This window comes from Leopardus geoffroyi, chromosome A1, assembly GCF_018350155.1.
Source record: "Leopardus geoffroyi isolate Oge1 chromosome A1, O.geoffroyi_Oge1_pat1.0, whole genome shotgun sequence".
Lineage (NCBI taxonomy): Eukaryota > Metazoa > Chordata > Mammalia > Carnivora > Felidae > Leopardus > Leopardus geoffroyi.
In genome coordinates, this window is record NC_059326.1 from 116,353,573 (window position 1) to 116,373,390 (window position 19,818).

At 37.3% G+C, this 19,818-nt stretch overlaps 1 protein-coding gene and 2 pseudogenes across 6 annotated transcripts in view; 1 reads left to right on the plus strand and 2 right to left on the minus strand.

Annotated features, from left to right (window-relative positions):
• LOC123604490 (ankyrin repeat and KH domain-containing protein 1) overlaps positions 1 to 19,818 on the plus strand; it is a 136,867-nt gene that overhangs the window by 31,503 nt on the left and 85,546 nt on the right. For all 6 annotated transcript variants that reach the window (XM_045490660.1, XM_045490665.1, XM_045490676.1 and 3 more), the window contains exons 3-7: positions 3,093 to 3,249; positions 4,583 to 4,730; positions 5,451 to 5,598; positions 7,429 to 7,662; positions 10,039 to 10,133. In XM_045490660.1, the coding sequence (XP_045346616.1) occupies positions 3,093 to 3,249; positions 4,583 to 4,730; positions 5,451 to 5,598; positions 7,429 to 7,662; positions 10,039 to 10,133 (782 nt within the window). The remainder of the gene's footprint in view (positions 1 to 3,092; positions 3,250 to 4,582; positions 4,731 to 5,450; positions 5,599 to 7,428; positions 7,663 to 10,038; positions 10,134 to 19,818) is intronic.
• On the minus strand, positions 10,428 to 11,097 carry LOC123580069 (annotated as a pseudogene).
• On the minus strand, positions 11,704 to 13,081 carry LOC123604538 (annotated as a pseudogene).

Genomic DNA, 19,818 nt, shown 5'->3' on the forward strand with positions numbered 1-19,818 from the left:
AGAGAAGGAGATAGAGAATCCCAAACAGGTTCCACACTGTCAGAGCAGAGCCTGACACAGGGCTCAAACTCAGGAACCGTGAGATCATAACCTGAGCCGAAATCAAGACTTGGATGCTTAACCGACTGAGCCACCCAGGCACCTCTGTTTTTAATTTTTTTAAAGATTTTATTTTTGAGTAATCTCCACATGCAATTTGGGGCTCAAACTCACAACGCTGATACCGAGTCACATGCTCTACTGACTCAGCCAGTCAGGTGCCCCACAAGAATAATTTTTAAAAATTATGTTCTTCTAAAATTATAAATATAATACGATGAAAGGTAGGTAAAGCAATATGAAATGTATTAAGTAGATAATAAAACCTTCCTATTGTTAAGGTTTACATATACTTCCAGGCTTTTTCCTGTGTAGCTTTATAAATGCATGTATATATTTAAACACACATAATTTTTAAAACAATGAAGTAAGCGTCACATTACACAAAATGTATTGTAACTCCCTTTTTTTCACTTAATTTATTGTGGGCATCCTTGTATAACATGGTATGTCTCTTTTCCTTGTTTTGTTTTGTTTTGTTTTTAATCATTTTGGGAAAGAGTGGGAGAGAGGGAGAATGAGAGGGAGAGAGAGAGAATCCTAAGTAGGGTGTCAGTGCAGAGCCCATCGCAGGGCTCGATCTCATGAATTTGGAGATCATGACCTGAGCCCAAATCAAGAGTCAGATGCTTAACCAACTAAGCTACCCAGGTGCCCCACTTTCTCCTTCTTTTAAAGGGTAAGATAATATTCTCTTGCTTAGATGTATCATGATTTATTTTACAGTTCCTTATCGAGGGATATTTAGCTTATTTCCTCTTTTCCCATATTACAAATAATGATGCAGTTGATATTCATTTAAATTTTTCTTATTTGTGCAGGTATCTTTACAGGACAAATTATTAGAAAGTGGTATCACTGTGTCAAAGAATGTTTACACTTAAAGTTTTGCATTTAAAAAATTATATATATATAAAAAGAGAGGAGCGCTTTGGTGGCATAGTTGGTTAAACGTCCAACTCTTGACACTTGATATCACAGTTTGTGAATTTGAGCACCACATCAGTCCCTGCTCTGAAGGTGTACAGCCTGCTTAGGATTCTGTCTCTCCTTCTCTGTGCCCCTCCCCTGCTTATGCTTTCTCTTTCTCTCTCTCAAGATGAATAAATAAACATTAAAATTTTTTTTGAATTTTGATAACTTGTCAAATTTGCTCCCACCCTGCCAACTTGTACCAGTTATACATTCCTATTAAGTTTTAGAGGGCCTTACACTTCAGTCATTTTTATTGTCAATTTCATAGTTTATGTTCATTTAATATCAGTAAGTTGCTTGGTAGCTCTTTATAAATGATGATATAAGTTTATTGGATGCTAATTTTTTCAGTTTTTATTTTGCCTTAACTTTATGGTGTGCTTAATTATGTAGATATTTTTACTGAAATTAAAAATGTTTAATATCACATGTATTAATCTTTTATTTCATGGTTTTGGGGATTTGGTCTCATGCATAGAAAAGCCTCCTCTACATCAGCATTAGAAAATACCACATAGTATAGTAGTGCCTTTCAGTCTTTATTTTATACATTTAGATCTTCAGTCTACTTGGTATTTATTTTTGGGAATGGGGTGAATTAGAGATCCGTCTTAATTTTCAAATGATAATCACTTTATGAACAGTGTTTTTGAAATAAGCCCTCCCATCTCCTTTGATTTGAAATGTCAATTTACAAATGATCTAGGGCTTTTTTCTTTTTTAAGTTTATTTATTTTGAGAGAGAGAGAGCATGCACATGCATGCATGTGGAGAAGGGGCAGAGAGAGAGGGAATGAGAGAGAATCCCAAGCAGGCTCCCACACTGTCAGCACATAACCCAACGTGGGGCTCAAACTCACAAACTGAGATCATGACCTGAGCTGAAATCAAGAGTCAAACACTCAACCAACTGAGCCACGTAGACCCCTCATCTCTTGTATATCCTTGATATAATTATCTGTTTCTGTGCAGATAACATACTGTTATAATTTTCTTTCTTTTTTGAAAAATTTTTAACGTTTATTCATTATTGAGAGACAGAGCATGAGTATGGGAGGGGCAGAGAGAGGAGGAGACACAGAATATGAAACGGGCTCCGGGCTCTGAGCTGTTACCACAGAGCCTGATGTGGGACTCGAGCTCACAAACCGCGAGATCATGACCTTAGCTGAAGTCGGACGCTCAACCGACTGAGCCACCCAGATGCCCCTCATGCTGTTATAATTTTTATGGCATCCTAATACATTTTATATCTTATTGGGAAAATTTTCCCTTCTTTCTTTCCTTGTTGTTGTTCTCCAAAACTTCATTAACTATTTTTCTCTCATTTTCAGCAGTGATCAGGCAATGATATTATCATCAAAATTTTCTATTACAGCAGTATCTGATTCCTCACTGAATCTAGACAAAAAGATTTATTGGCAAGTTAGACACCTAATAGCCCCACTAGACTGTGAGCTCTGTAAGGACGGGAACTATGCCTTATCCCTTTTTGTCTTCCCAATCTCTGGCAAATCACAAGCACATAATAAATATAAGAATGAACTTATTTCAATTTATACTGTTATCCTAGAAGATGGTTCTAGGTGGCTATTCAACCAAAGGGAAAAACTGTTGGATTGTTTGTTATAATAGTACAGAATATTCCCTTTATTACTACTGAAAAGAGTATAGATAAATATGATCTTATACAAGAGATCTTACAGTATGACCATATACGTTGAAAGAACTTTCATTTTCCTCAATTAGCCTCATGTTAAGTTACATTTGGAATTAGGTAGGGAACAAATTAATATGATGTGCGTTGTAAAGATGGAAAGACTAAAACAGGTGGTTATGTGATGGCCTTTTGACATTAGTGGCAAAATTGATATCAGCCTTATGTTCTGAATGTCAGCCTTATCTATGGAGACCCTGCCGGTTTTGCCCTACATAGTAGTGTTTAGAAATGTAATTACAATTTGCACTTTATGTTTTTTCTTCCCCTGTGCTGCCTGATTCATTGATGCATGCTGAAGGAATTGGCAAATTGTCAACTGCTGATGGTAAAGCTTTTGCAGACCCTGAGGTACTCCGGAGACTGACATCCTCAGTAAGTTGTGCACTAGATGAAGCTGCTGCTGCACTGACCCGAATGAGAGCAGAAAACAGCCACAATGCAGGACAAGTAGACACGTATGTGTATAATGAATTCTTCTGGATATTAGACATTTTCTGGAGTGGACTTTGGGGAAGTAACAAATTTTGGTCAAGTATATCTTTTGGAGGGATTTATAAACTTTAGCTAAGTGGCTATTAATACTTTAAGTATATATATATATGGTGTTATATATATATATGGATATAAAAATAGATATTATATTTTTATTCTTGCATTCTACTCATATTCATTGAGCATTCTTGTGGAATGAAAATACCACAAGTGAGAAATCCAAAGTGAATAAAGATCTGATTTCTATTTCTAAGGCAGTTACTTACTCTAATGATTATCCTAGTACACTCTAAACTGACTGCTTAAGTAATAATAAATGAAATAGGTTGCTCTAATCCAAGTGCTTGCTACTCACATATGATTCATAAGTAGCAATAGCAGCAAGCAGCGCCTTAGATCTCATTAGAAATGCAGAATTCCAGACCTCACCTCAGAGCTACTGAATCAGAATCTGTATTTTAACAAGAAAAATGGGCGATTCATGTGCATATTAAAGTTTGAGATTTATCAATTTTTTTTTAATGGTTATTCATTTTTGACAGACAGACAGACAGTCAGTGTGAGCAGGAGAGGGGCCGGGGGGGGGGGGGGGTGGCGGGCGGGAGACACAGAATCGGAAGCAGGCTTCAGGCTCTGAGCTGTCAGCACAGAGCTTAATGCGGGGCTCAAACCCACAAACCATGAGACCATGACCTGAGCCAAAGTTGGACACTTAACCAACCGAGCTACCCAGGCACCCCTCTTTTTTTTTTTTTTTAAAGTTTTGGGGTTTTTTTGTTATTGTTGTTTTAAGTAACCTCTACACCCAACATGGGGCTTGAACTCACAATCCTGAGATTAAGAGTTGCATGCTCTACTGACTGAGCTAGCCAGGCTCCCTGATTTTGTTAAACATTCTGTAGTAAAATTTTTACATAGATTGAACCTTCTGTTACCAAATAAAATTTTAAACCATGGAATTATATCCCAAATGTCTTTGGGGATTATTGCATTGGTAGAGTTTAAAAACTTGTACATGTACTTTATTTAAAATTTAATATGACAATATGTTAGAACATTTCACAAAATAAAAATGACAGCTGTTTTCATATTCACTTATTGCCTTTCTGGCTTGGTTGGCCTACATGAATAATTAGTATTGCAAACAAGATGCTCAGCACACAAAATGTTCATGCAGTTTTTTTCCTTACCATATCAACATTTTTCTATGTATGACTCTTTGTATTTAATGTAATTTATTTTGAGAGGGTTCTGAGTCTTTCTGTGTTGGCTAATTGTTGATGGTTTTGTTTTCAGTCGTAGTCTGGCAGAAGCTTGTTCAGATGGGGATGTGAATGCTGTTCGTAAATTGCTAGATGAAGGCAGAAGTGTAAATGAACATACAGAAGAAGGAGAAAGTCTGCTGTGTTTGGCTTGTTCAGCAGGGTATTATGAATTAGCACAAGTAAGCAGAAATTATCTTGAGTGATTGAAATTGTGGAAGGATTTTGATTTTTGTTATCACTAATAGAAATTATAATTAGAGGGCAAGTTCTTTCCTTTCAGGCAGTGGGTAAAATAGAAACTGTACATAATTAATTTTGTTGCCTACACACGCAATTGGGCATGGTCCATTTTTCTGCTCAAAAATTTTTTTACTCAGAACTCTTCCTAACGAATAAGAAGCACATAGAAATAATAGTAATATTTTAAAACTCATCCTTAGAAATAATACACAGCTATAATGGAAAGTAGTGATTTATTTTCATTTCATCCAGATTACCTCAATTCTTATAGTTTTTTCTGTCTGTTTTAGCAGTATTGGGAAATACCCATGTGTTTACCAGATAGTTTCTGTTTGGAGAGTATAGTTTTGCTGTTCTCTTGCTAGATAATCCCAAGCATAACACAAATTCTTTGAAAAGAGCAGTTAACATTTTATCATGGGTTGGCTAATGTGATTACCTACATTACCTAAAGATTAATATGTAATGGAATTGTAAAAAATAACGTCTAACTTAGTGTTTTAAGTGGTGAGCACTGGCATATTTTCCCAAAAGGTGGTTATTTTTTTCTTTTTCTTCACCCCCACTCTAAAAGAATATCTTTCCAGATTCAGTATATTCTCTAGAAGTAGTATTAATAGTAAGAATTGACATTCCCTCTGTGTGTATGTGTTTTAAAGGTATTGCTTGCTATGCATGCTAATGTTGAAGATCGAGGGAATAAAGGAGATATAACTCCCCTGATGGCAGCATCCAGTGGAGGTTACTTAGATATCGTGAAATTATTACTTCTTCATGATGCAGATGTCAACTCCCAGTCAGCAACAGGTAAGTAGAAAGTGATGTGTAAATTTGAGGAAAGGAAATTGATATATTTAATTGTAACCTGAGAGGTAAAAATTTGATTTTTACATCTGTGCAACAGTAGTGAATCTACAGAAAAATCTTAGCCATTGTTCAGGATCTCTGAGTAAAATATAAATTAATTTGATATGAAAAGACTGAGATTGTGTTTGCCTAAGAGTGACAGTTTTTCTTTTGGGGACACTTTCTTTTTTGCCATAATGATATGTAACATATAAAGAGGCAAAATTATGAACTGTATCTCTTATAATTCTTTATCTCATTTAAATCCAACTCTCTTGTCTTTAGATTATAAATTAACCTGAGATTATTTACCCTGTGGTAAATAATTTTCATGTCAGGCATACCGAATGCATTTACTATTAAGATATTCTTGTGGCAGAATGAAAGTTATTATAGTAAGGGCTGTTCTTTTAGTTATTTGTGTTTCCCAGACACACAGACTGGAGGAGCCTTGGTCATGTGTCTTGAGTTATAAGTATAGTTTTAGTAGTAGGATTCCTTGGATTTAGTGAGGCAACAACATAATTTTTAAAAATTTGCATAATGAAAGCATATCAGTGTTTCATACCATTAAGTGAATATTAAATGTAGCCTTATTTTTTTTTAATGATTTTTTAAAGTGAATTTATTTATTTTGAGTGAGCGTGAGGGTACATGCAAGAGGGGAAGGGCAGAGAGAGAGGGAGAGAGAGAATCCCAAGCAGGCCCTGCACTAACAGTGAGGAGGAAGCCCCTAGGAAGTCTTGCTCATTTTAAAAATACATTAGGTGAGATGCCTGAGTGGCTCGGTAAGTCAAGCTTCTGACTCTTGGTTTCGGCTCAGGTCATAATCTCATGGTTCATGAGCTTGAGCCCCATCCCCGGCTCTGTGCTGACAGTATGGAGCCTGCTTGGGATTCTCTCTCTCCCTCTCTCTCTGCTCCTCCTCTGCTCATGTTCGCTTTTGCGTGCATGCACTCTCTAAGTAAACAAACAAACTTCAAAAAAAAGAATAAAATAAGCAAGACTTCCCAGAAGGATTTGTAGACCATTTTGCTGACCACTTTTAGTTGTAATAATAGTAATATGCTTAATGTGTAACATGGTTGAACAGTTGAATTCTGAACACATTGGATTCTTTAATGTTACTCTTCTTGCTGAATCTTTAAAACAGTCTTCTTTAGTCTCATACTGTTGGATAGTTAAACCACTTCTCTTACCCCCTCTAATAAATAAAAATCCTCAAAATAAAATCAGGAAAGAAAGAAGTGGCAAACCAAAGGATAATGACCTTGTAAAGAGATTTTTCTTTTGAAGGAGTTATGCTGAGGGGGGTTTATATCTTCCTACTTCATTAGCTTGTCAAGTGAGATTAAGTGTCATTTTAAAAAAATCCCCTTTTAGCATATTTTTATCTAAAATAGTCTATGTATCATTCAAAATGATTCTTTTTTTTTCAGTACAGTACAATTTAGGAATATTTAACATTTTCTTTCTATGTATATTCATGTCTTAATTTTCTTTTACCTTTCCTTTATACATTTTATTCGTAAGACAATTCATTGTTTTAGGTACATTTTCCATCTGACACATATCTTTAGCAGGAAGAGAAGTAAATTGACCTGTTTATAATAAATCTTTTAATTAGTAGGAAAATTAAGATTGCTACTTCTAACCAATAGAACAAAAAAACTTGAGATGATAGTTTTAGTGGTTTATGTAAAGGAACTGAAGAGGTAGAGCTCGAGCATGGCATAATTATAATTGTCTCCATTTTATCATAATTCTATATTTCTTTTTGGCTTCTGTTAGGAAATACTGCACTAACTTATGCCTGTGCTGGAGGATTTGTTGACATTGTGAAAGTGCTACTTAATGAAGGTGCAAATATAGAAGATCATAATGAAAATGGACATACCCCCTTGATGGAAGCAGCCAGTGCAGGTCATGTGGAAGTTGCAAGAGTTCTTCTGGATCATGGGGCAGGCATCAACACTCATTCAAATGAATTCAAAGAAAGTGCTCTTACCCTTGCATGCTACAAAGGTACTCTCTCTCTATATGAATATTTATGTATATTTTTCATATCAACTTTGAATATTTAAATATTTGAATTTTGAGGGTTCTTTTTTAGTGTGTATATATTTTGAGCAAGAGACAGAGAGCAGAGAGCACGTGCATGTGCATGTGCACAAGCTGGGGAAGGAGCAGAGAGAGAGAGAGAGAGAGAGAGAAAATCCCAAGCAGGCTCCACACTGTCAGTGCAGAGCCCAATGTAGAGCTCGATGTCACAAACCATGAGATCATGACCTAAGACGAAATCAAGAGTTGGACACTCAACTGTCTGAGCCACATAAGCGCCCCGAGGATTAAATATTTGAATTAATTTTGTATTACTTAGGTTTTCCTTGTGCTGTCGAATTATCTAGCTTCTAAGAGATTATATAGAAAGTCTGTTTTAGTCTGTATCTCATAAAGTATAATTTAACAGTGTGTTTATTTTTTTAATTTCTATTTATTCAGGTAGCTATGAAGTCAACGAAAACTTGTAGCATAAAACTTGAAGGTTTCTGTTATTTAATAACTTTTGTTTTATATGATTTTTCCAACTATTACTTCAAAAATAAAGCACACTCAGATAACAGTAAAAATAATAATCACAGTTGATATAGAAAACTTGAAAAACACACTATAGGGTAAGGAAAAGAAATTTTACAATGACATGTAATGTTACCCCCTAAAGATGAAGGCATGTAAATAGTATTTTAGTATATTTACTTCCACTGTGTTTTTTAAGCATATATATATAAACATATGTATAATTTTTAAACTAAACAACCAAACTTAACTGTTTTGTAGTGTGCTTATTTTATTTAGCAATATGTCATGAACATTTCCCATCTCAAGAAATATTTTTCTAACACAGCTTTTGGTGGTCACATAGTACTTCACTATTTCAGGAGTGGGTTAGGCTGCACATGTCATGAAACCTAAATTAAGAATTATTTGAACAAAAGAGAAGCTTTTTCTTTTTTACATAAATCAAGTCCAAGGGTAGGCTGTCTAGAGCTAGTTTAGCAGCAGTTCCACTGCTATCAAGATCTCAGAATTCTCTTTTTTCTGCTCTACCTTTCTAGTATGTGGTTTCTATCCTCAAAGTTACCTACACTCCAAAATGGTAGCTAGAGCCCCAGCAATCCATATTCTAGGAAGGATGAAAGGGTAAGGGCAAAATGGGGAGTGTCCTTCAATTTAGTAAGCTACCTTTAAGGAATCTTCATAGAAGTTCTGCCTTATAGCTACCACTTATATCTCACTGGCTACACATAACAAGGGAGGCTAGAAAATGTAGTCTTTTAGTCAGGCATGTTGCCACTCAGATAAAATCAGAGTTCTACTATTAAGGAAGACTGAAAGAGTGGGTATTGGGTAGGGAACTCGTAGTCTTTGCAAATACTTCAGATGGATGCACCATAATGTCTATTGTTGGACACTTGAATTGTTCCCAGTTTTTCACTATTATTAAAAACACTGTAATAACATCCTTGTGTAGACATCTTTGCCTAATCTCTGATTATTTCCTTAGGATAAATTCCTGGAAGTGGAATTGCTGGGTCAAAGGGTATGGACATTTTTAAGGCTTTTGATACATATTGCCAAATTGCCTTCTAGAAAGGTTGAACCAATTTACACTCCCACCAGCAGTGTTTGAGAGTGCCCTTTATCCCACCCTACACCCTCACCAACACTGGGTATTATCATTCTTTTTAATATTTGCCATTTTGATAATAGAAAATGGTGTCTCATTTTAATTTGCATTTGTTTAATAGGAAGGTTTAATTTTTTTTTTCAGTTTAGTAATCATTTGCTTTTCTTTTTTAATAACCATTTCATGTCCTTCATCCATTTTTCTACTGGAGTGTTTGTCTTTTTCTTGCTGACTATTAAGGCTTTTTATATATTAAATGTATCCAGAGGGTTGAAATTATTTTGAAAGGATTATTCTATGCCTGTTCATTTCCACAGTGAGTTTATGGTCATTATGTTAATGCTGTTTTTATGAAAAATATGATGCAAACATACTTTACCTGGCATTTGATTTGATTTCGGTGTTTTGATTTGATAGTTTGATAAGTAGTTTATAATAGAATATATAATAGTATTATTGCTTTATTTAACTTGAATTATGTGCTTTGAACTAATTCAATCTTTAAAACCTAGATACCTTGACGAGAGCCTGCTTATTAGTTTGGATTGGCTTTGTAAAAGTGTTATTGCTTTATTGAATGAAAAATTAATTCTCTTATAAACTTTTGTATAGATACCTGAAAGAAAATGATTCCTCATTTTAATTCTTACGTATTAAATTAATACTCAGTTCTTTAGAAGTACAATTTTAAAATTTGTGTTCTTTTCTTTAAGGCCATCTGGATATGGTTCGCTTTCTACTTGACGCTGGTGCAGATCAAGAACACAAAACAGATGAGATGCACACTGCCTTAATGGAGGCTTGCATGGTAATTTTAAATTGCACTCACTTGAAACAACATTATTGAAAAACAATGTTTTGTTTAACCTTTGTTTTTGTTTTTGTCTTGTTTTGGAAGAGAACTTTTTTTAATGTTTATTTATTTTTGAGAGAGAGATAGAGTGTGAGTGGGTGAGAGGCAGAGAGCAAGGCAGACGGAGGATCTGAAGCGGGCTCGACTCCAACAGCAGAGAGCCCGATGTGGGGCTCAAACTCAGGAACTGTGAGATCAGGATCTGAGCTGAAGTAGGATGCTTAACCGACTGAGCCACCCAGGTACCCCAGAAGAGAACTTTTTATTACTTTTATGTACAGAAAATTCAACAGCATACACTTAGCCCAGTTTGGTGGACAGTTATTTAGCCTTTCCTTTTTCCAACTTGGCAATGCAAACCACTGACTTTGGACCCCGTACGTTCCTTCCCCAGTGATAGTGGATCTCATCATATCTGTCGTTGTAATTGGTTCTGATAGCTTCCACCAGCTTAGGCAGAGCTTCTTTGTCTTCCAAGTTAAGCTGTGTGAAGTCAACAGTGGTACAGGTCTTTCCGTGGGCCAGAAACCCCAATCTGGGCCTTCCCCTTGATAAAGCAGTAGGGAACCCCCATCTTAAGACACAGGACATGTAGGAAGTCAATCAGCTCAGTGGGATCCACATCATGTGCAGTTACTACCAAGTGAACCTTCTTATTTTCTATTGAGGTGGTGATAGTATTAACCTCAGCTTGAAGGACAGGTGGCCTCTTAGTGGGGACATCCTCTTTCCCTGCAGCTTTCTTCTCAGACCAGGTCAACAGTCTCTCCTTCTTCTCTTGCTTTGTCTCTGTTCTGTATTTATGGGCCAGCTTAAGCAGTTGAGTAGCTGTTTGGTGGTATAGAGCCTGGGTGAACTGGTTAATTGCGGGAGGCACTTTTATTTTATTTTTATTTTTTGTGCGGAAGGCACTTTTGAAGTTTATTTATTATTTATTTTGAGAGAGTGTGCGTGCATGAGCAGGGGATTAGCAGAGAGAGAGAGGCAGAATCCCAAGCAGGCTCCATGCTCACAGTATAGAGCCTGACGCCAGGCTTGAACCCACAAACTCTGAGATCATTACCTGAGCCGAAACCAAGAGTTGGATGCTCAACCAAATGAGCCATCAGGTGCCCTCGGGAGGCACTTTTATTTATTTATTTATTTATTTTGAATATTAAATCGTTTATTGATTACACATGATAATGGACGACACACAAGCTTTAATCCCATCTATAATTTTATCTGATACCATAATTCAATTTAGATATATTGCATAGGATGTGCCAACAATCATATTAATAACCAAATAAACTCCAGGACTTTGCTTGGGTGACCCTTTTAACAGTGAACTCCAGGTCACAACACATTAACTGTCAGTTCAACCACACCAATGTTTGTGGAGACAACGGCTTCTGTACCCAAGCAGGTTGCAAATAAATTTCAAATGGAACCTGGCATCACCCTGATGGAATTCTAACTTCACACTGTTGGGGTAGTTTACCAAAATGGCTTCAGAGTAGACTAACTTTACACAGCACATTTTAAAAAAGACACATTTATTCAGCGTCATGATCAGACTATTACATTTAGCAATCAACAGCATGGGTGCAAAAAAAAAAATCTACATTAAAACCCTTTGTTGGAATGCTTTACACTTTCCACAGAACAGAAACTAAAATAACCTGTTATACAATTAGTCACAAATACAGTCCTCGAGTTTTTTGCCCATACACATGAGTATTGTCTAAAACATGTCTTCTTTGTAGCAGCTAGGCCCTGCCACCACTGTGCTTGGCTGAGTTCACAAATCTGTTGTAACCTGTAGCTTCCCTGTCACTTCTCTGGCTCTCCTCTCCTGCTAAGCTTTGTTTCCTGGCAGTAATTAAAACCTTCTGCCACTGCCATAGCTACTGCTGCTGCTGGAACCCCCATAGCCACCTTGGTTTCGTGGTTTGGCCAAGTATTGGCCTCCACCACCATAGGGGCCAGAGCTTCTGCCTCCAAAATTTCCTCCTTTCATGGGTCCAAAATTTGAAGATTGATTGTTGTAATTGCCAAAATCATTATAGCTTCCACCACCTCCAAAGTTGCTTCCATCGTTACCAAATCCGTTATAGCCATCCCCACTGCCACCACATCCACCACCACCTCGACTGCCGCCAAAGCCACCTCGCCCACTGAAGTTTCCTCCACGGCCAAAGTTGTCATTCCCACCAAAACCACCTCCACGACCACCACCGAAGTTCCCAGAACCACTTCGACCTCTTTGGCTGGAAGAAGCACTAGCCATCTCTTGCTTAGATAAAGCTTTCCTTTACTTCACAGTTGTGGCCGTTCACAGTATGGTATTTTTGAATGACAATCTTGTCTACAGAGTCATGGTCATCAAAGGTCACAAAAGCAAAGCCTCTCTTTTTGCCACTGCCTCGGTCAGTCATGATTTCAGTCACTTCAATTTTCCCATACTGTTCAAAATAATCTCTTAGATGATGTTCTTCAGTGTCTTCTTTAATGCCACCGACAAAAATCTTTTTCACAGTTAAGTGGGCACCAGGTCTTTGAGAATCTTCTCTCGAGACAGCCCTCTTTGGTTCCACAACTCTTCCATCCACCTTGTGTGGCCTTGCATTCATGGCAGCATCCACCTCTTCCACAGTGGCATAGGTGACAAACCCAAAGCCTCTGGAGCGCTTGGTGTTTGGATCTCTCATTACCACACAGTCCATAAGCGTTCCCCATTGCTCAAAATGGCTCCTCAGACTCTCATCGGTTGTTTCAAAGTTCAAACCTCCAATGAAAAGCTTCCGCAGCTGTTCAGGCTCTTTGGGAGACTCTGACTTAGACATGACGGCGGTGGGAGGGGAGACTTTCACGATGCTTACTCGGCGGCGTCCACGGGCAGAAAGGAGTAATCTAACGAACGTATCTCGGGAGGTACTTTAAGTAATCACTACACCCAACATGGGGCTCAAACTCACAACCCCAAAATCAAGAATTGCATTTCTAACAACTGAGCCAGCCAGCTGCCTCCCCCATCGTAGCCTTTTTGTTAAGTGTACAGTTCAGTGGTATTAAATACATTAATAATGTTATGTAACCATCACCACTGTCCATCTTCATAACTCTTTTCATCTTGTAAAACTGAAATCCTGGGGCGCCTGGGTGGCTCAGTCGGTTGGGCGTCCGACTTCGGCTTAGGTCATGATCTCGCGGTCCGTGGGTTCGAGCCCCGCGTTGGGCTCTGTGCTGACAGCTTGGAGCCTGTTTCGGATTCGGTGTCTCCCTCTTTCTCTGACCCTCACCTGTTCATGCTCTCTGTCTGTCTCAAAAATAAATAAATGTTAAAAAAAAAAGTTTAAAAAAAAAAAACTGAAATCCTGTACTCATTCAATAACAATTTCCCATTCCCTGCTTTCGCTAGCCCCTGGCAATCACCATTCTATTTTTTGTCTATGATTTTGGCTACTCTAATTATCTTGCTGAAGACTAATCATACAGGGCACCTGGGTGACTCAATTGGTTAAAGTGTCTGACTCTTGATTTTGGCTCATGTCATGATCTCAGGGTTGTGAGATTTAGCCCTGCATCAGGCTCTGCATTGAGCACGGAGCCTAGTTAAGATTCTCTCTCCTTCTCTCTGCCCCTCTCCTGCTCTTTCTCTCTCTCTACAATAAAAAATGAAAGAGTAATCATAAACGTAATTATAGTAAAACCTTGGTTTGTGAGTATAATTCATTCCAGAATCATGCTTATAATCCACAGCACTTGTATATTGAAGCAAATTTCCCTGTAAGAAATAAGGGAAACTCAGATGATTCGTTCCACAACCTAAAAATATTCACATAAAAATAATTGCAATACAGTAATATAATAAAAAATATTAAATAAAATACAAATATAAAGAAAGATAAACAAATTAACCTGCACTTCCCTTTGAAAACATTCGTGGCTGGTGTGAGGGAGATGAGAGAGGAGGGTTATTGTGTAGGACGACTTTCACTATCACTAATGGAATCACTGCTGTCTATTTGCTCAGTGGAATCTTTTTCTTTTCATGCAAGATTAACAAGTAACCTACTCAATGACACTTGGTTTTGCCTCATTTTGAGGATTTCCTGGAAATGTGACTTTGCATTGTCATTAAACAGATTCATCGCTCACACTGCTACAGCCTTGTATGGGTGGTACTTTTCTAGAAAATCTTGCAGTTTCCCACATTTTATACAGCTCCCTAATCTCATTTCAAGTGAGGGATTCCTCTGCTTTTTCTCCTCCTCTGCAAACGAGATGCAAATGTAGACTTATAAAAGCTTGCACTCTCGGCCACTCACATACCTCATTTGTACTTCTTGATGATTTCCTTCTTAACTTCCACTGTAATCACCTCTTTATTCTTAACACCTTTCTTTTCAACCTGTTTCTGCATGGGGTCCATTTTATATGCTCCCATGGCTGTTGACTATAGTACAGTATTAATAAACTCTTGTCGTATGCTGTATTTAATGTAACTGGCAATAAGACAGCACAGGAAAGGGTCTATATCTGCAGGCAGCCTGACCTGGAATGAAGCAAAGCATTCCTAAACTTCCTCTTGAATGGAAAAGCAAAGGACTGTCCATAGGTGCTTTGAAGTGACAAAAAATACACTTGTGCCAGTTGTGGGCACTTTCTTGTGTTCTGAAAAATCACTGTTTTCTGCCAAATACCGTGGCTTGAGCCCAAGCATCTGAGCATGAGAGATGATCACCCACAATCCAGCAGCAAGCAAGTGAGAAAGGGAGAGGGAGAACCATTGACTCAGTTTGATCATGTGATGTTCAGCATTACGTACCACTCGTATTGCAAGACATCGCTCGTTTATCAAGTTAAAATTGATTAGAAATGTTTGCTTCTCTTGTGGAACCAACTCGCAGAACAAGTTATTCAAAATCCAAGGTTTTACTGTAATTAATTAATTTAAAAAAGAGGAATCTTACAGGATTTGTCTTTTTTTGACTGCCTTATTTCACTTGGCATATTTTTCTCAAGATTTATCCAAATTGTAGCATGTGTCAGAATTTCCTTACTTTTTTAAGGTTGCATAATGTTTCATTTTATGTATATAACATATTTTGCTTATTCATTCATCCTATGGTGGACACTTGGGTTGCTTCCGTGCTTTAGTTACTGTGTATAATACTGCTTTGGACATACCTGTACAAGTATCTGATCAAGTCCCTGCTTCCAGTTCTTTTGGGTATATACGTAGGAGTGGTATTGCTTGATCATATGGTATTTCTGTTTTTAATTTTTTGAGGAATTACCACTTACTGTTTTTCCACAGCGGTTTTACCAGTTTTATATTTCTACAGCGTACAGAGGTTCCAATTTCTCCATATTCTCACTAACACTTGTTATTTTCTGGGGTTTTTTTGATAGCAGCCATCCTAATGGTTGTGAGGTGGCATCCCATTGTGGTTTTGATGTGCATTTCCCTGATGATTGTGATGTAGATCATCTTTTCATGTGCTTATTGGCCATTTGAGTATCTTCTTTGTTGAAATGTCTATTCAGATCCTTTTACTGTTCTTGAATTAGGTTGGTTGTTTTTTGTTTTTGAGTTTTAGAATTTCCTTATATATTTTGGATATTAATCTCTTAAACCCATTATAAATATACCCAAGTATTTTCTCCTATTCTGTTGGTTGCCTTTTTACTCTGTTGAATAGTGCCCTTTTATATAAAAGTTTTTATTATTTATTTATTTTAAAGTTTATTTATTTATTTTGAGAGAGAGACAGCGGGTAAGGGGCAGAGAGGGGGAGAGAGAACCCCAATCACACTCTGCTGACAGTGCAGAGCCCGATGCAGGGCTCAATCCTAGGAACTGTGCAATCCTGACCTGAGCTGAAATGAAGAGTCAGACACTTAAATGACTGAGCCACCCAGGCGCCACTGTATGTAAAAGTTTTTAGTTTAATGAAATCCAATTTGTTTATTTTTTCTTTTGCTGCCTATGCCTTTGGTATTATATCCAAAAAATCATTGCCAAATCCCATGTCATGAAGTTTTGTCCTATGTTTTCTTCTAAGAGTTTTATAGTTGTAGGTTTTTGATCCCTTTTGAGTTAATTTTTGTGTATGGTGTCAGGTAATGGTCCAGCTTCATTCTTTTGCATGTGGATGTATAGTTTTCCCAGCATCATTTGTTTAAAAAAAAAACCTGACCTTCCTAACTGAATGGTCTTAACATCCTTGTCAAAAATCATTTGGCCATATATGCAAGGGTTTATTTCTGGAATCTTTCCTTTTTCCTTTTGTCTAGGTGTCTGTCTTTATTCCCATACCAAATGTTGTATTTATTATAGGTTTGTACATGTTTTGAAATCAGGAAGTGTGAATCCTCCTGCTTTATTCTTCTTTTTCAAGATTGTTTTCAGGGTTCCTTTAGATTGTTTTTGTTGTTTTTTTTTTTTTAATGTTTATTAAAGAGAGAGACTGAGTACAAGCAGGGGAGGGGCAGAGAGAGAGGGAGATACAAAATCTGAAGCAGGCTCCAGGCTCTGAGCTGTTAGCACAGAACCAAACACAGGGCTCATACTCACAAACCGTGAGATCATTACCTGCACTGAAGTCAGACATTCAACCTACTGAGCCACCCAGGTGCCCCCTTTGACTTTTCTCTCTTTTTCTATTCTCTGTCTCATTTATTCTGCTCTAACCTTTATTATTTCCTTCCTTCTGCCGGTTTTGAGTTTAGTCTTTTTTCAATTACTTTAATTCATTTCTAGTTTGTGTAATTTTTAAAAAAATTTTTTAAGTTTTTATTTTTATTTTAATTCCAGTATATTTAACATACAGCGTTAGATTAGTTTTGGGTGTACAATAAAGTAATTCAGCAGTTGTGTACTAGTGTGTATCATGGTGAGTGTACTCTTTAATCCCCATTACCTTTTCACCCATGCTCTCCCCACTCCTCTTCCCCTCTGGTAACCATCAGTTTGTTCTTTGCAGTTAAGAGTCTATTTCTTGGTTTGTCTCTCTTCTTTTTTTTCCCCCTTTGTTCATTTGTTTTTTCTTAAATTCCTCACATGAGTGGATTCTCTAGCTCCATCTATGTTGTTGCAAATGTCAAGATTTCATTCTTTTTTATGGTTGAATAATATTCCATCGTATATATGTACCATTTATTTGTCCATTCATCTATTGATGGACACTTAGACCACTTCCATAATTTGGTTAGTGTAAGTAATACTGCAATAAAAACAGGAGTGCATATATCCTTTTGAATTAATGTTTTTGTATGCTTTGGATAAATATCCAGTAGTACAAATCGCGGGGTAGTTCTATTTTTAATTTTTTGAGGAACCTACATACTCTTTGCCACAGTGGCTACACCGGTTTGCTTTCCCACCAAATAGTGCATGAGGGGTCCTTTTTCTCTACATCCTTGCCAACACTTGCTGTTTATTGTGTTGTTGATGTTAGCCATTCTGACGGGTGTGAGGTGATATCTCTTTGTAGCTTTGATTTGCATTTCAGTAATGTTGAGCACCTTTTCATGAGTCTGTTGGCCATCAGTATATCTTTGGAGAAATATCTGTTTGTCTTCTGCCCATTTTTAGTTTGGTTATTTGTTTTTTTGGGTGTTCAATTGTAAACGTTCTTTATATATTTTGATACTAACACTTTATTGCATATGAAATTTGCAAATATCTTCTCGTATTCAGTAGGTTGTCTTTTAGTTGTCTTGATTGTTTGCTTTGTTGTACAGATGCTTTTTATTTTGAGATAGTCCCAATTAGTTTATTTTTCCTTTCATTTCCGTTGGCTCAAGAGACATATCTAGAAAAATGTTGCTATAGCCAATGTCACAGAAACTACTGCTTGTTCTCTCTTCTAGGATTTTTATGATTTCATGTCTCACATTTAGGTCTTTTGTCTTTTATTAACTTTAAATTTATTTTTATGTGTTGTGTGAGAAAGTCCCATTTCATTCTTTTGCATATAACTGTCCAGTTTTCCAAACATGATTTAAAAAAAATTTTTTTTGTGTTTATTTATTTTTGAAGGAGAGAGAGACAGTGTATGGGGGGGTGCAGAGGGAGAGGGAGACACAGAATCTGAAGCAGGCTCCAGGCTCTGAGCTGTCAGCACAGAGCCTGATGCGGGATTCAAACCCACAAACCGTGAGATCTTGACCTGAGCCGAAGTCGGACGCTCAACCAACCGAGCCACTCAGGTGCCCCTTCCCTAACACCATTTGTGAAGAACCTGTCTTTTTCTTCAACATAGTATTGGAAATCTTACCTCTGCAATCAGACAACACAAAGAAACAAAAAGGCATCCAAATCGGCCAGGAGGAGGTCAAACTTTCACTCTTCACAGATGACATGATACTCTATATGGAAAACCCAGAAGATTCCACCAAAAAACTGCTAGAATTGATTCATGAATTCAGCAAAGTTGCAGGATATAAAATCAACCCACATAAATCGGTTGTATTCCTATACACCAACAATGAAGCGACAGAAGGAGAAATCAAGGAATCAATCCCATTTACAGTTGCACAAAAAACCATAAAATACATAGGAATAAATCTAACCAAAGAGGTGAAAAATCTATATGCTGAAAACTATAGAAAGCTTATGAAAGAAATTGAAGAAGACACAAAAAAAAATGGAAAAAGATTCCATGTTCCTGGATAGGAAGAACAAATATTGTTAACATGTCAATACTACCCAAAGCAATCTACATATTCAATGCAATTCTATCATAATAGCACCAGCATTCTTCACAGAGCTAGAACAAATAATCCTAAAATTTGTTTGGAACTAGAAAAGACCCCGAATAGCCAAAGCAATCTTGAAAAAGAAAACCAAACCAGGAGGCATCACAATTCCAGACTTCAAGCTATACTGCAAAGCTGTAATCATCAAGACAGTATGGTACTTGCACAAGAACAGACACTCAGATCAATGGAACAGAATAGAGAACCCAGAAATGGACCCACAAATGTATGGCCAACTCATCTTTGACAAAGCAGGAAAGAATATCCAATGGAATAAAAACAGTCTCTTCAGCAAGTGGTGCTGAGAAAACTGGACAGTGACATGCAGAAGAATTAAGCTGGACCACTTTCTTACACCGTACACAAGAATAAACTGAAAATGGATGAAAGACCTCACTGTAAGACCATCAAAATCCTCAAAGAGAAAGCAGGCAAAAACCTCTTTGATCTTGGCCACAGCAACTTCTTACTCACCACATCTCCGGAGGCAAGGGAAACAAAAGCAAAAATGAACTACTGAGACCCCATCAAAATAAAAAGCTTCTGCACAGAAAAGGAAACAATCAGCAAAACTAAAAGACAATGGGGCGCCTGGGTGGCTCAGTCGGTTAAGCAGCCGACTTAGGCTCAGGTCATGATCTCGCGGTCCGTGAGTTCTAGCCCTGCGTTGGGCTCTGTGCTGACAGCTCAGGGCCTGGAGCCTGCTTCAGATTCTGTGTCTCCCTCTCTCTGACCCTCCCCTGTTCATGCTCTGTCTCTCCCTGTCTCAAAAATAAATAAATGTTAAAAAAAAAAAATTTAAAAAAACAAACTAAAAGGCAACCAACAGAAAGGGAGAAGATATTTGCAAATGACATCAGATAAAGAGTTAGTATCCAAAATCTAGAAA